Here is a 13,076-nt window from a genome sequence, read left to right on the forward strand (position 1 = left end):
ACATGACTACGCCCCTCTCCCTCTCTGACCACACCTCCTTACACATGACTACGCACCTCTCACTCTCTGACCACACCTCCTTACACATGACTACACACCTCTCACTCTCTGACCGACATCTCTTTACACGACTACACACCTCTCACTCTCTGACCACATCTCTTTACACGACTACACACCTCTCACTCTCTGACCAGACCACCTTACACGTGACTACACACCTCTCACTCTCTGACCACCCCTCCTTACACATGACGGCACACCTCTCACTCTCTGACCACCCCTCCTTACACATGACGGCACACCTCTCACTCTCTGACCACCCCTCCTTACACATGACGGCACACCTCTCACTCTCTGACCACCCCTCCTTACACATGACGGCACACCTCTCACTCTCTGACCACCCCTCCTTACACATGACGGCACACCTCTCACTCTCTGACCACCCCTCCTTACACATGACGGCACACCTCTCACTCTCTGACCACCCCTCCTTACACATGACGGCACACCTCTCACTCTCTGACCACCCCTCCTTACACATGACGGCACACCTCTCACTCTCTGACCACCCCTCCTTACACATGACGGCACACCTCTCACTCTCTGACCACCCCTCCTTACACATGACGGCACACCTCTCACTCTCTGACCACCCCTCCTTACACATGACGGCACACCTCTCACTCTCTGACCACCCCTCCTTACACATGACGGCACACCTCTCACTCTCTGACCACCCCTCCTTACACATGACGGCACACCTCTCACTCTCTGACCACCCCTCCTTACACATGACGGCACACCTCTCACTCTCTGACCACCCCTCCTTACACATGACGGCACACCTCTCACTCTCTGACCACCCCTCCTTACACATGACGGCACACCTCTCACTCTCTGACCACCCCTCCTTACACATGACGGCACACCTCTCACTCTCTGACCACCCCTCCTTACACATGACGGCACACCTCTCACTCTCTGACCACCCCTCCTTACACATGACGGCACACCTCTCACTCTCTGACCACCCCTCCTTACACATGACGGCACACCTCTCACTCTCTGACCACCCCTCCTTACACATGACGGCACACCTCTCACTCTCTGACCACCCCTCCTTACACATGACGGCACACCTCTCACTCTCTGACCACCCCTCCTTACACATGACGGCACACCTCTCACTCTCTGACCACCCCTCCTTACACATGACGGCACACCTCTCACTCTCTGACCACCCCTCCTTACACATGACGGCACACCTCTCACTCTCTGACCACCCCTCCTTACACATGACGGCACACCTCTCACTCTCTGACCACCCCTCCTTACACATGACGGCACACCTCTCACTCTCTGACCACCCCTCCTTACACATGACGGCACACCTCTCACTCTCTGACCACCCCTCCTTACACATGACGGCACACCTCTCACTCTCTGACCACCCCTCCTTACACATGACGGCACACCTCTCACTCTCTGACCACCCCTCCTTACACATGACGGCACACCTCTCACTCTCTGACCACCCCTCCTTACACATGACGGCACACCTCTCACTCTCTGACCACCCCTCCTTACACATGACGGCACACCTCTCACTCTCTGACCACCCCTCCTTACACATGACGGCACACCTCTCACTCTCTGACCACCCCTCCTTACACATGACGGCACACCTCTCACTCTCTGACCACCCCTCCTTACACATGACGGCACACCTCTCACTCTCTGACCACCCCTCCTTACACATGACGGCACACCTCTCACTCTCTGACCACCCCTCCTTACACATGACGGCACACCTCTCACTCTCTGACCACCCCTCCTTACACATGACGGCACACCTCTCACTCTCTGACCACCCCTCCTTACACATGACGGCACACCTCTCACTCTCTGACCACCCCTCCTTACACATGACGGCACACCTCTCACTCTCTGACCACCCCTCCTTACACATGACGGCACACCTCTCACTCTCTGACCACCCCTCCTTACACATGACGGCACACCTCTCACTCTCTGACCACCCCTCCTTACACATGACGGCACACCTCTCACTCTCTGACCACCCCTCCTTACACATGACGGCACACCTCTCACTCTCTGACCACCCCTCCTTACACATGACGGCACACCTCTCACTCTCTGACCACCCCTCCTTACACATGACGGCACACCTCTCACTCTCTGACCACCCCTCCTTACACATGACGGCACACCTCTCACTCTCTGACCACCCCTCCTTACACATGACGGCACACCTCTCACTCTCTGACCACCCCTCCTTACACATGACGGCACACCTCTCACTCTCTGACCACCCCTCCTTACACATGACGGCACACCTCTCACTCTCTGACCACCCCTCCTTACACATGACGGCACACCTCTCACTCTCTGACCACCCCTCCTTACACATGACGGCACACCTCTCACTCTCTGACCACCCCTCCTTACACATGACGGCACACCTCTCACTCTCTGACCACCCCTCCTTACACATGACGGCACACCTCTCACTCTCTGACCACCCCTCCTTACACATGACGGCACACCTCTCACTCTCTGACCACCCCTCCTTACACATGACGGCACACCTCTCACTCTCTGACCACCCCTCCTTACACATGACGGCACACCTCTCACTCTCTGACCACCCCTCCTTACACATGACGGCACACCTCTCACTCTCTGACCACCCCTCCTTACACATGACGGCACACCTCTCACTCTCTGACCACCCCTCCTTACACATGACGGCACACCTCTCACTCTCTGACCACCCCTCCTTACACATGACGGCACACCTCTCACTCTCTGACCACCCCTCCTTACACATGACGGCACACCTCTCACTCTCTGACCACCCCTCCTTACACATGACGGCACACCTCTCACTCTCTGACCACCCCTCCTTACACATGACGGCACACCTCTCACTCTCTGACCACATCTCTTTACACGACTACACACCTCTCACTCTGACCACACCTCCTTATAAATGACTACAGCTCCACACTGACACTCCCCTCACGCTTTGACCACAAATCATCACACATGACCTCAGCCAATCACATGGGGGAGCCTAACCACACCCCTCAGTCTCTGACCACACCTCCTCATGTTCTGACCACATCTTATTTTTATGTCTGGATTCTGTGATTTCGCCCGTACTTTGATTTGAATCGGTCACTCCTCACACAGTGCTCTGATTGGCCGTCCACAGATGCAGACGCAGACATTCCCCATGCAGACGCTGGCGGTGCAGACGCCGGCGCAGCCACAGACAGTGATGATCGCGCCGACCGGCACGCAGACACACCGATTCATCCACAACCAGGTGATCTGCCAGCAGAACCCCGGCGCCGGCTTCCAGGGTGAGACTCACACACGCTTACACACGCACACACTCTCACACACACTCACACTATACACACACACTCTCTCTCACGCAGCTGTGTCTTTCTCAGTCCTCCAGCCGCAGATGCAGAGCATCATGACATCTCCGCAGGTCCAGCCCATGACCATCCAGCACCAGCGGCTGCTGACTCCATCCGGTCAGACCTTCCAGACACACACACGCTTACACACGCACACACTCTCACACACACTCACACTATACACACACACTCTCTCTCACGCAGCTGTGTCTTTCTCAGTCCTCCAGCCGCAGATGCAGAGCATCATGACGTCTCCGCAGGTCCAGCCCATGACCATCCAGCACCAGCGGCTGCTGACTCCATCCGGTCAGACCTTCCAGACGCTGTCCACCGCGCCGGTCCACACCGTATCGCAGCAGGTGCCTGTACGTCACACACACGCTCACTGCAGATTGTCATTAGTGTGCCGTATGATGTCATGTGTGACGCTGCGCTCTGATTGGCCGACAGGTGCTGCTGCACCAGCCACAGATCCTGAAGACGGACTCTCTGGTTCTGACCACGCTCAAACCGGACGGGACGCAGGTGCTGTCGACCGTCCATAACCCGCCGGGCATCACCACGCTCACGGCACCCATCCAGACCACCTCGCTGCAGGTCCCTGTATGTCACACACACACACACACACACACACTACAGTCATGATACACTGGCAGAAATATCATACTGAAGTTTCATTAACGCAAAAATATTGTCAAATAATGGTACATCATTTTATTCACTGAATAATAAATTTGTTAGTAAGATTATTTTAATGTCTACTCAAAACAGCCTTTGCAGCTTATATGTTGTTAAAAAAATTATTTAAATATAATATTTTACTGTTAAATTTGATTAAATGTTTAGATTTTCTATTAAATATTCATCTGAAAGAGCGTATGTTATTGCTATGTATTCATAACAATGTATTGATAAATTATTACATGCAAGTATCTTTATTTATTAAAGTTTTATGGCTATTATGATTATTTTAATATCTATTGAGTTTGCCATAAAAACAGCCTTTGCTGATGATATGGCGTTAAATAAATTAAATAAATAAGCAAAAACAAAAAAATAGATAAGATTAAGAAATTTCATTGATTGATGATTTTAAAAAGATTTCTGGGAAATGTTTAGATTTTCTATTAAATATTAATTTAATATGTTTATAAGAGCATATTGGTAAATGATTACAGATAAATTTAATCATTCATTATTATGATTATTTTAATTTCATCTACTCTGAATTTGTTAAGAAATTAACCTTTTGCTGCTGATATGGTGTTAAATAGTTAATTAATACTTTTTAATTTTATTTAAATAATATTTAATATATTACAAATCAGTGAAAATAAATAAATATATTTATATATAATTATAAATTACTATTTAGAAAATAGTAGCTTAAAATATCTTTTTTTTTAATGTTATGAGCATTTAATGGAAAATCAGACATACTCATGCAGAGAATATATTTGCATTTTCATTTAAAAAGGTTTTTTGTTGTGGTGGCGTGATTGTTTCGATTGTACTGTGATATGTTCATATATATCTAATTGGCTTTCTTGTCAGAATATCGTTCTGTTTATGGTTTTGAATGTCGTCTCTCCCTTTCACAGACGCTGATGAGCAGCAACATTCTGACCACCGTTCCCATGGTGATGGGAGGTGGAGACAAGCTGCCAATCAAGCAGCTCTCCTCGGGCACCATCCACACAGGGGGCGGAGCCAGGGTGGCAGTGGAGCAGGGCGTGGCCGTTACCGTGGGAACGGGAGGAGTTGTGAAGGAGGGCGAGAGACGGACGACACACAACATCATTGAGAAACGCTACCGATCGTCCATCAACGACAAAATCCTGGAGATGCGCGACCTCGTGATGGGCAACGACGCCAAGGTGTGTGCGCCGCAATGCATGCTGGGATGTGTGGAGCTCAGGTGACTGTCTGACGTCTGTTTGTTGTGATTGACAGATGCACAAGTCTGGCGTTCTGCGTAAAGCCATCGACTACATCAAATACCTGCAGCAGGTGAACCATAAGCTCCGGCAGGAGAACCTGATGCTCAAGATGGCCAGTCACAAGCACAGTGAGTCACTCAGAATTCTCTAATTCAGTGTTTAATAGTATTTCTAAGAATTGTGTAATTTATTACCATTTTAACAATAATTAGGCGCTATGAAATCTTATTTTTTTGAGATTGTTTTTTTTTTGTTTTTTTGTTTTTTTTTTCATTTCCAATTCCATTTTAAAGGTAAATTCATTAGATTTTAATAATCAAAAGGATTATCTGGATTCTGTGTTTATGATTTAATACAAATTTATTATTAAAAATGATGGTTATCAAATGCATAAAACTGAACAATTTAATTAATCTTTTAAAATGTAATCAAATCAAATGCTGGACAACAGAGGTGTATTAATTAAATTAAAATTAATACATGAATAACAATGTTGTAGTATTCCATAAATAAAATATCCAAAAATATTATTTTTATTATTAATATGTACTATTAAAATTCATTTTTACTAATATTCACATTGCAATTTGACTTTGATTAATTGTGCATCCCTACTTTTGCTTTATTAATTTATTAATATTTAATAAATAATGTATAAAATTCATGCATTTACGTTCTCATTTATACATTTGGCAAGTGACTTGCTTGACATTTTGTCAGTTAAATTAAATTATTAATAATAATTTATTAACTTACTAATATACATTTTATTTATTTATTTATTTATGAATCCAAAATTTGCATTATTTGTATCTGCACTTTGTACACTACACTTGATTTTGATGGCTGGATTTGACCATTGTGCCCTGTGTTTGTTTGTCTCTCGTAGAGTCAGTGTGTCTCTCTGATGATGTGGATCTGAAGCCGGAGGTGGCCTTTATTTCTCCTCCTCCATCAGATTCGGGCTCCATCTCTCCTCCTCAGCTCTCGCCCTTCTCCATCGACTCGGAGCCTGGCAGCCCGCTGCTGGAGCACGAGACGGTGAGACACAGGCCCCGCCCCCTCATTTCATATGCATATCAGAGCACAGCCTCCACCCTCTCTTTTCATTTTCAATGCACAGCACAGACCCCGCCCCCTCGATTAATAATCTAAACAGCACAGACCCCGCCCCCTCACTTCATATTCATATCAGAGCAGGGCGGTCAGTCTGATGTGTGTGTGTTTCAGGTGAAGAGCGAGCCGGACTCGCCGTCGTCGGTGGGAGTGATGGACCGCTCGCGTCTGCTGCTCTGCACGCTCACCTTCCTCTGTCTGTCGCTCAACCCTCTGCCGTCTCTGCTGGAGTCAGAGGAGAGCGCCGGGCTGACAGCAGCACACGGATCCTCGCGCTCGCTCTTCTCGCTGCCCACGCAGAGCTTTGGTGAGTCACATGACCCGCTCACGGGAACACATGATCGCGCGATCTGCTGTGACGCTAACGTCACGTGTGTGTCTGTCCATCCGTCAGGGGCGTGGCTGTGGTGCGTGTTGCCGTGGTTCCTGGTGTGGGTCCTGAGTGGGGTGGGCGTGGTCTGGGGGTGTGTCCGTGTGCTGTACCTGTGGGAGCCGGTCACGCCCCTTCACTCGCCCACCTCAGTGCGCTTCTGGAGACACCGCAAACAGGCTGACCTGCAGCTGTACCGGGTAAACACACACACACAATCACACACACTCTCTCACACACACACACACACACACACACCACACATATATATATGCATATAAACACACACCCCCACATTGTACATTCAGTGGTCATGTGTTGTGTGTGTGTCTCAGGGCGATTACTCGGAGGCCGTGGTCAGTCTGCACACCTGTCTGTCCGTCTTGTCCAGAGTGCTGCCCTCCTCCACCCTCGACATCATCTGCTCGCTCTCCTGGAACCTGATTCGCTACTGCCTGCGGAAACCCGCCCCCCTGGGCTGGCTGGTGCGTCTGGTTGGAGGGGGACACGAGGGGGAGGAGTCACAGACCAGCTCACGCGACGCAGCACTGGTGTATCACCAACTCAGCCAGCTGCAGCTCACAGGTGTGTGTGTGTGTGTGCGTGCGTGCCTGCGTGCGAGTATGAGTGTGTGCGTGTGCGAGCGTGTGTGTGTGTGTATGTGTGTGCTACAGTGAGTGTGTGTTATAGTGAGTGAGTGTGTGCTATAGTGTGTGTGTGTTATAGTGAGTGTTTGCTATAGTGAGTGTGTGCTATAGTGTGTGTGTGTGCTATAGTGAGTGTGTGTGTGTGTTATAGTGAGTGTGTGTTATGTATAGTGAGTGATTGCTATAGTATGTGTTATAGTGAGTGTGTGTGCTATAGTGAGTGTGTGTTATATATAGTGAGTGGTTGCTATAGTGTGTTATAGTGAGTGTGTGCTATAGTGTGTGTGTGTGTGTGTGTGTGTGTGCTATAGTGAGTGTGTGTGTGTTAATAGTGAGTGTGTGCTATAGTGAGTGTGTGTGCTATAGTGTGTGCGTTATAGTGAGTGTGTGCTATAGTGAGTGTGCACTAGTGTTTGTGTGTGCTATAGTGAGTGTATGTTATAGTGTGTGCTATAGTGAGTGTGTGCTATGGTGAGTGTGTGTTATAGTGAGTGTGTGTGTGTTAATAGTGAGTGTGTGTGTGTTAATAGTGAGTGTGTGCTATATTGAGTGTGTGTGCTATAGTGAGTGTGTGTTATAATAATATAGTGTGTGTGTTTCAGGTAAGCTGGATCAGCGGCCGCTCTGGGGTGTGTGTGTGTCTCTGAGCGCTGTGAATCTGAGCGAGAGCGCGGAGGGGAAGATACTAGTCTCTCAGCGGATCCAGATCTTTGTGAGGGCAGCCATCAGTCTGAGAGCTGCGCTGGGGAAACACCTCACCTGTCTGCCCGTGAGCATCACACACACACACTCACTCATGTAAACACCACACACCCCCTCACACACCTGCTGTCTGTGTGTCAGGGTTACCTGCTGAGCTGCGCCGAGGCTCTGGCCTGTCAGTCAGACTCTAAGCTCCTCCCAGACTGCCTGCGCTGGATCTTCACGCCGCTGGGCCGCCAGTTCTTCCTGAGCTGTGATTGGTCAGTGAGGGCATGCGGAGGGGAAGATGCCGGTCGCTCAGCGGATCCAGATCTTTGTGACGGCAGCCATCAGTCTGAGAGCGGCACTGGGGAAACACCTCACCTGTCTGCCCGTGAGCATCACACACACACACTCACTCATGTAAACACCACACACCCCCTCACACACCTGCTGTCTGTGTGTCAGGGTTACCTGCTGAGCTGCGCCGAGGCTCTGGCCTGTCAGTCAGACTCTAAGCTCCTCCCAGACTGCCTGCGCTGGATCTTCACGCCGCTGGGCCGCCAGTTCTTCCTGAGCTGTGATTGGTCAGTGAGGGCAGAGAGCAGCGAGCAGATCTTCACGTCTCAGAGAGATGAAGGTAAGCCTGAGCGATCGATGGGTGGCCGTCTGAGCGTCCAGCTGCAGGACTAACACGTGTTTGTGTCTCTAGCGGATCCCATCACACAGCTGCACCGCTGCTTCTGTGAGAAGCTCCTGGAGAGAGCCGTGCACACGCTGATCGAGCCGCAGAGCAGCAAACACGCAGAGGACGCTGGGTAAAACACACACACACACACACAGCTGTTCACACAGCGATGAGATCTTTATAACAATATAGCAGATACTTACCTAAAATGATATTAATATCAGTCATCATCACTCCAATAATCTCTAATAAATTCTTAGTAAGATCATATTTAAATGCTTAGTTTGATGATCAAAACATAAAACCAATGCAATGCAAAGATGATTGAGAGATGAACAAATAAACATTTCTCAAAAGCCTGATGATTACATTTGATACTCTTTGATTTTTCTAAAAACAGTTAGAAAAGTTGTTTTTTGTAACAGTATATTGGTTTACAGCAGTTTAATGTTCCTTAGGCTGTCTGTGTTATGAATGTTAATCAAACAACAACACACAAAGAAAAATCACTTTTGTAGCTTTACACAGATTTATTAGATTTATACAGTGAAGACTTTGCAGTGTTATTTTACATTTGATTATTCAATTTCTGTACCTGACTACTGTTAGACTTACCTGAAAAATGTAAAGCATTGTTTATTTCATTTGTATGTTTTTTTCTATTATATTTATCTATGTTTGTAATTTGTTTATTTTCTATGCTGATTTACTCACCTACACAATCACCCAAATGATTATATATTTTTTTCCAAATAGAGCTTTTCAAGTCATCTGGCGTTTTTTTTTTATATTTTTTTTTTATATCGCTATATATACACGTATATCGCAGAAAAATGTGAGTTTTTTTCTAATATCGTGCAGCCCTACACTGCACATAAACACACTGGCATTTCTCTTTGTCCAATCATCTTCTCTGACTCTCTCAGGGGGTGGAGCTTCTGGTGTGTGACCTCCTCCTGACTCTGAGGACCAGCCTATGGCAGCGCGGAGGCGGGTCTAACGGAGAGCCAGGCCCCGCCCCCGGATCCCAATTGGCTGGATTCCAAAGGGACTTGAGCTCTCTGCGTAAGCTCGGCCAGGCCCACAGATGGGCCCAACACAAGGTGACCTTTGACCCCAGCCTACAGCTGACCTCTGCACTTGATCTCCACATGATATTAACAGTGTGTGTGTGTGTGTCTGTGTGTGTGTGTGATTTTAGCTGTTCCTGCACGAGACGACGGTCCGACTGATGGCAGGAGCCAGTCCCACACGCACAAACCAGCTACTGCGACACCGAACACACAACTACAGCACAACCGGTAAACACACACACTCACTCACTCACTCACTCACTCACTCTATCAAACACACACACACACACACTCGCACACACTCTCTCACACACTCGCACACTCTCTCTCTCACACACACACACACACACACTCTCTCACTCACTCACTCTCACACACACTCACTCTCACACACACACACTCGCACACACTCTCTCTCACACACTCTCTCACACACTCGCACACTCTCTCTCTCATCTGTGTGTGTGTGTGATTTTAGCTGTTCCTGCACGAGACGACGGTCCGACTGATGGCAGGAGCCAGTCCCACACGCACACACCAGCTACTGCGACACCGAACACACAACTACAGCACAACCGGTAAACACACACACTCACTCACTCACTCACTCACTCACTCTATCAAACACACACACACACACACTCGCACACACTCTCTCACACACTCGCACACTCTCTCTCTCACACACACACACACACACACACTCTCTCACTCACTCACTCTCACACACACTCACTCTCACACACACACACTCGCACACACTCTCTCTCACACACTCTCTCACACACTCGCACACTCTCTCTCACACACACTCACTCACTCACTCACTCTCTCACTCTCTCTGTCTCTCTCTCGCTCTCTCTCTCTCACACTCTCACACACACACTCACTCACTCACTCACTCACTCACTCTCACACACACTCACTCACTCACTCTCTCTCACACTCTCACACACACACACACTCACCCACACACTCTCTCTCTATAGCAGCTGCTGCTGTGTTCAGTGTGCCTTGTTGACGTGTGTTTGCGCTGCAGACGGTGACTGTGCGCTGGGCGAGCGTGAGAGGGCTCATGCTATCCTGCTAGCGTGTCGTCACCTGCCGCTGCCGCTGCTAACGCCGCCGGGTCACCGCGCTCGACTGCTGGCCGAGGCCAAGCGCACGCTGGAGCGAGTGGGAGACCGCAGATCCCTGCAGGACTGCCAGCAGATACTGCTGCGGCTCGGAGGAGGAACCACCATCGCTGCCACATAACACACACACACATATATACACACATAAACACAAACACACACACACACAGATACTGCTGCGGCTCGGAGGAGGAACCACCATCGCTGCCACATAACACACACACACTCACACTCACACAAATATATACACACTCACACACACACACACACACACACTGAACCTTCTTTAGCTGTATGTTAGTCATGATCATGTTAATATTAGATGTATATTAGTTTCATCCTCAACATACACATATACACAAACACACACAGGTTCATTCAGATCTACTGCAACAGCTAGTAAATAAACGGCTTGTGTCTGCAGCTACCTCACACACACTCTCTCACACACAAACACACACACACATATACGTATGTTGTACAGAACTGTGTCTTATAGACCAAAGTCTTCAAGCGCTAGTGAGATACATGAGGGTTATTATATAATTATTATTTCACATGACGACCTTAACACTTCATCATGTGTCATTTCTTCAGATTTAGTTTCTGATGTGTTTGTTTTATTTTGCTTCGGTAGTTTTTTGTCTTTATTCTTTTATATTTGAATAGATGAAAGCTAGACTTTTATGATGACAACCCGTGATGAAGATGATGTAATGTCTCACACACACACATCAGAAATGAGCTGTTAATGCAGAAAAAATAAGCGTGTGTATTATTTGGTGTTTATAATAATTTAATCTAAAGCTCCTGGTTGTGTTTTAATATCTAACTGTAATAACTCTCTCTGCAGCTCCGTCACATGCACTCTTTCTGCTCTCACTCTTTCGTTCATGTGTTTGTCTGAAGCTCTACATCTTTTGATTCTTTTTTTTTTTTGTAATAAAACTGCAGATGCCGTTGAAGAACCATCTTGTGTTTGTGTGCAGTTTACACACTCCAGTTTAGTTACGTTTCTTATAGAGCACATTTCTACTGCCACAAGAGCAGCCCAAAGTGCTGTAAAAGACCTCACAAAACACAGCATCAGAAAAAAACCCTGATATTTAAAAAGTGCTTCTTCAAAGCCGTTTTAAATGCGATGAGAGAGGGGGCAGAGCGGATGGCGAGCTGTAAATTATTCCATAGCTGAGGTCCAGCTGTCGAACTTAACAATAGTAGAACAGGACTTGGGTGTAATGGGACGTATATTTGAGTATCGTCAGCGTAACAGTGGTATGCAGTCTCATAATTCCTAAGAATAGACCCTAAAGGTAACATATACAGAGAAAACAGAAAACTGGACCTAATATAGAGCCTTGTGGGACCCTGCATGATCGAGGAACTAAAGGAGATGAATGATTACCAATTGTAACTGATACAGATCTATTGGACAGATAAGAATAAACCAAGTGCAGAACAATGCCACTAAGCCCAACCTACTGCTGTAGGCGATCTAAAGGAATGCTGTGGTGAACTGTATCGAAGCCAGCAGGGACTTTAACTTTATCCAGTGTTCCGCGCAGGACCTTTATTTTGGCGCTTCCGGTTGCTCATAGAAGCGGAAGTTCCGCAGTGTGTCACACGTGTTTTGAAATACTCTGGAAAATGGCGAAAAACATCTCGGTTACGTATGTAACCTTGGTTCCCTGAATAGGGAACAAGATGCTGCGATGACGTCATCGCTATGGGAACAGCCCCGGTGTGACGAATGTCTGAAGCCCTTATACCATCTCCGGTGTGACCAACGTCTGAAGCCCTTATACCATCACGCCAATTTATTGGCCGATAGCGCTTAGCACCGCCCCGAGCATACGTCACGTATGCTCATAATATATTTCATCAGATTTTACACTATGATGAAGGAAGCGCTATCGAAGGTACGGAACGGCCAGCATCGCAGCATCTCGTTCCCTATTCAGGGAACC

The 13,076-nt window shown here is 47.8% G+C and overlaps 2 protein-coding genes across 2 annotated transcripts in view; both read left to right on the forward strand.

The window, feature by feature from the left end:
• The window catches only part of LOC107676178 (sterol regulatory element-binding protein 2), a 16,462-nt gene extending 4,382 nt beyond the window's left edge, over window positions 1–12,080 (forward strand). Inside the window, exons 3-17 of the mRNA XM_016470695.1 lie at window positions 3,245–3,395; window positions 3,678–3,823; window positions 3,909–4,061; window positions 5,060–5,335; window positions 5,412–5,526; window positions 6,288–6,439; window positions 6,629–6,821; window positions 6,909–7,084; window positions 7,220–7,469; window positions 8,134–8,300; window positions 8,681–8,852; window positions 8,925–9,030; window positions 9,820–10,003; window positions 10,452–10,551; window positions 11,013–12,080. Of these exons, the coding sequence (XP_016326181.1) occupies window positions 3,245–3,395; window positions 3,678–3,823; window positions 3,909–4,061; window positions 5,060–5,335; window positions 5,412–5,526; window positions 6,288–6,439; window positions 6,629–6,821; window positions 6,909–7,084; window positions 7,220–7,469; window positions 8,134–8,300; window positions 8,681–8,852; window positions 8,925–9,030; window positions 9,820–10,003; window positions 10,452–10,551; window positions 11,013–11,230 (2,559 nt within the window). The 3' untranslated portion in view covers window positions 11,231–12,080. The remainder of the gene's footprint in view (window positions 1–3,244; window positions 3,396–3,677; window positions 3,824–3,908; window positions 4,062–5,059; window positions 5,336–5,411; window positions 5,527–6,287; window positions 6,440–6,628; window positions 6,822–6,908; window positions 7,085–7,219; window positions 7,470–8,133; window positions 8,301–8,680; window positions 8,853–8,924; window positions 9,031–9,819; window positions 10,004–10,451; window positions 10,552–11,012) is intronic.
• A 676-nt stretch (window positions 12,081–12,756) lies between these two features.
• Window positions 12,757–13,076, forward strand: part of LOC107676179 (nucleolar protein 12-like) — a 3,086-nt gene continuing 2,766 nt past the window's right edge. The window contains exon 1 of the mRNA XM_016470696.1: window positions 12,757–12,779. Within this exon, the coding sequence (XP_016326182.1) occupies window positions 12,757–12,779 (23 nt within the window). The remainder of the gene's footprint in view (window positions 12,780–13,076) is intronic.

Source organism: Sinocyclocheilus anshuiensis, unplaced genomic scaffold, assembly GCF_001515605.1.
Source record: "Sinocyclocheilus anshuiensis isolate Anshui unplaced genomic scaffold, SAMN03320099.WGS_v1.1 scaffold3751, whole genome shotgun sequence".
Lineage (NCBI taxonomy): Eukaryota > Metazoa > Chordata > Actinopteri > Cypriniformes > Cyprinidae > Sinocyclocheilus > Sinocyclocheilus anshuiensis.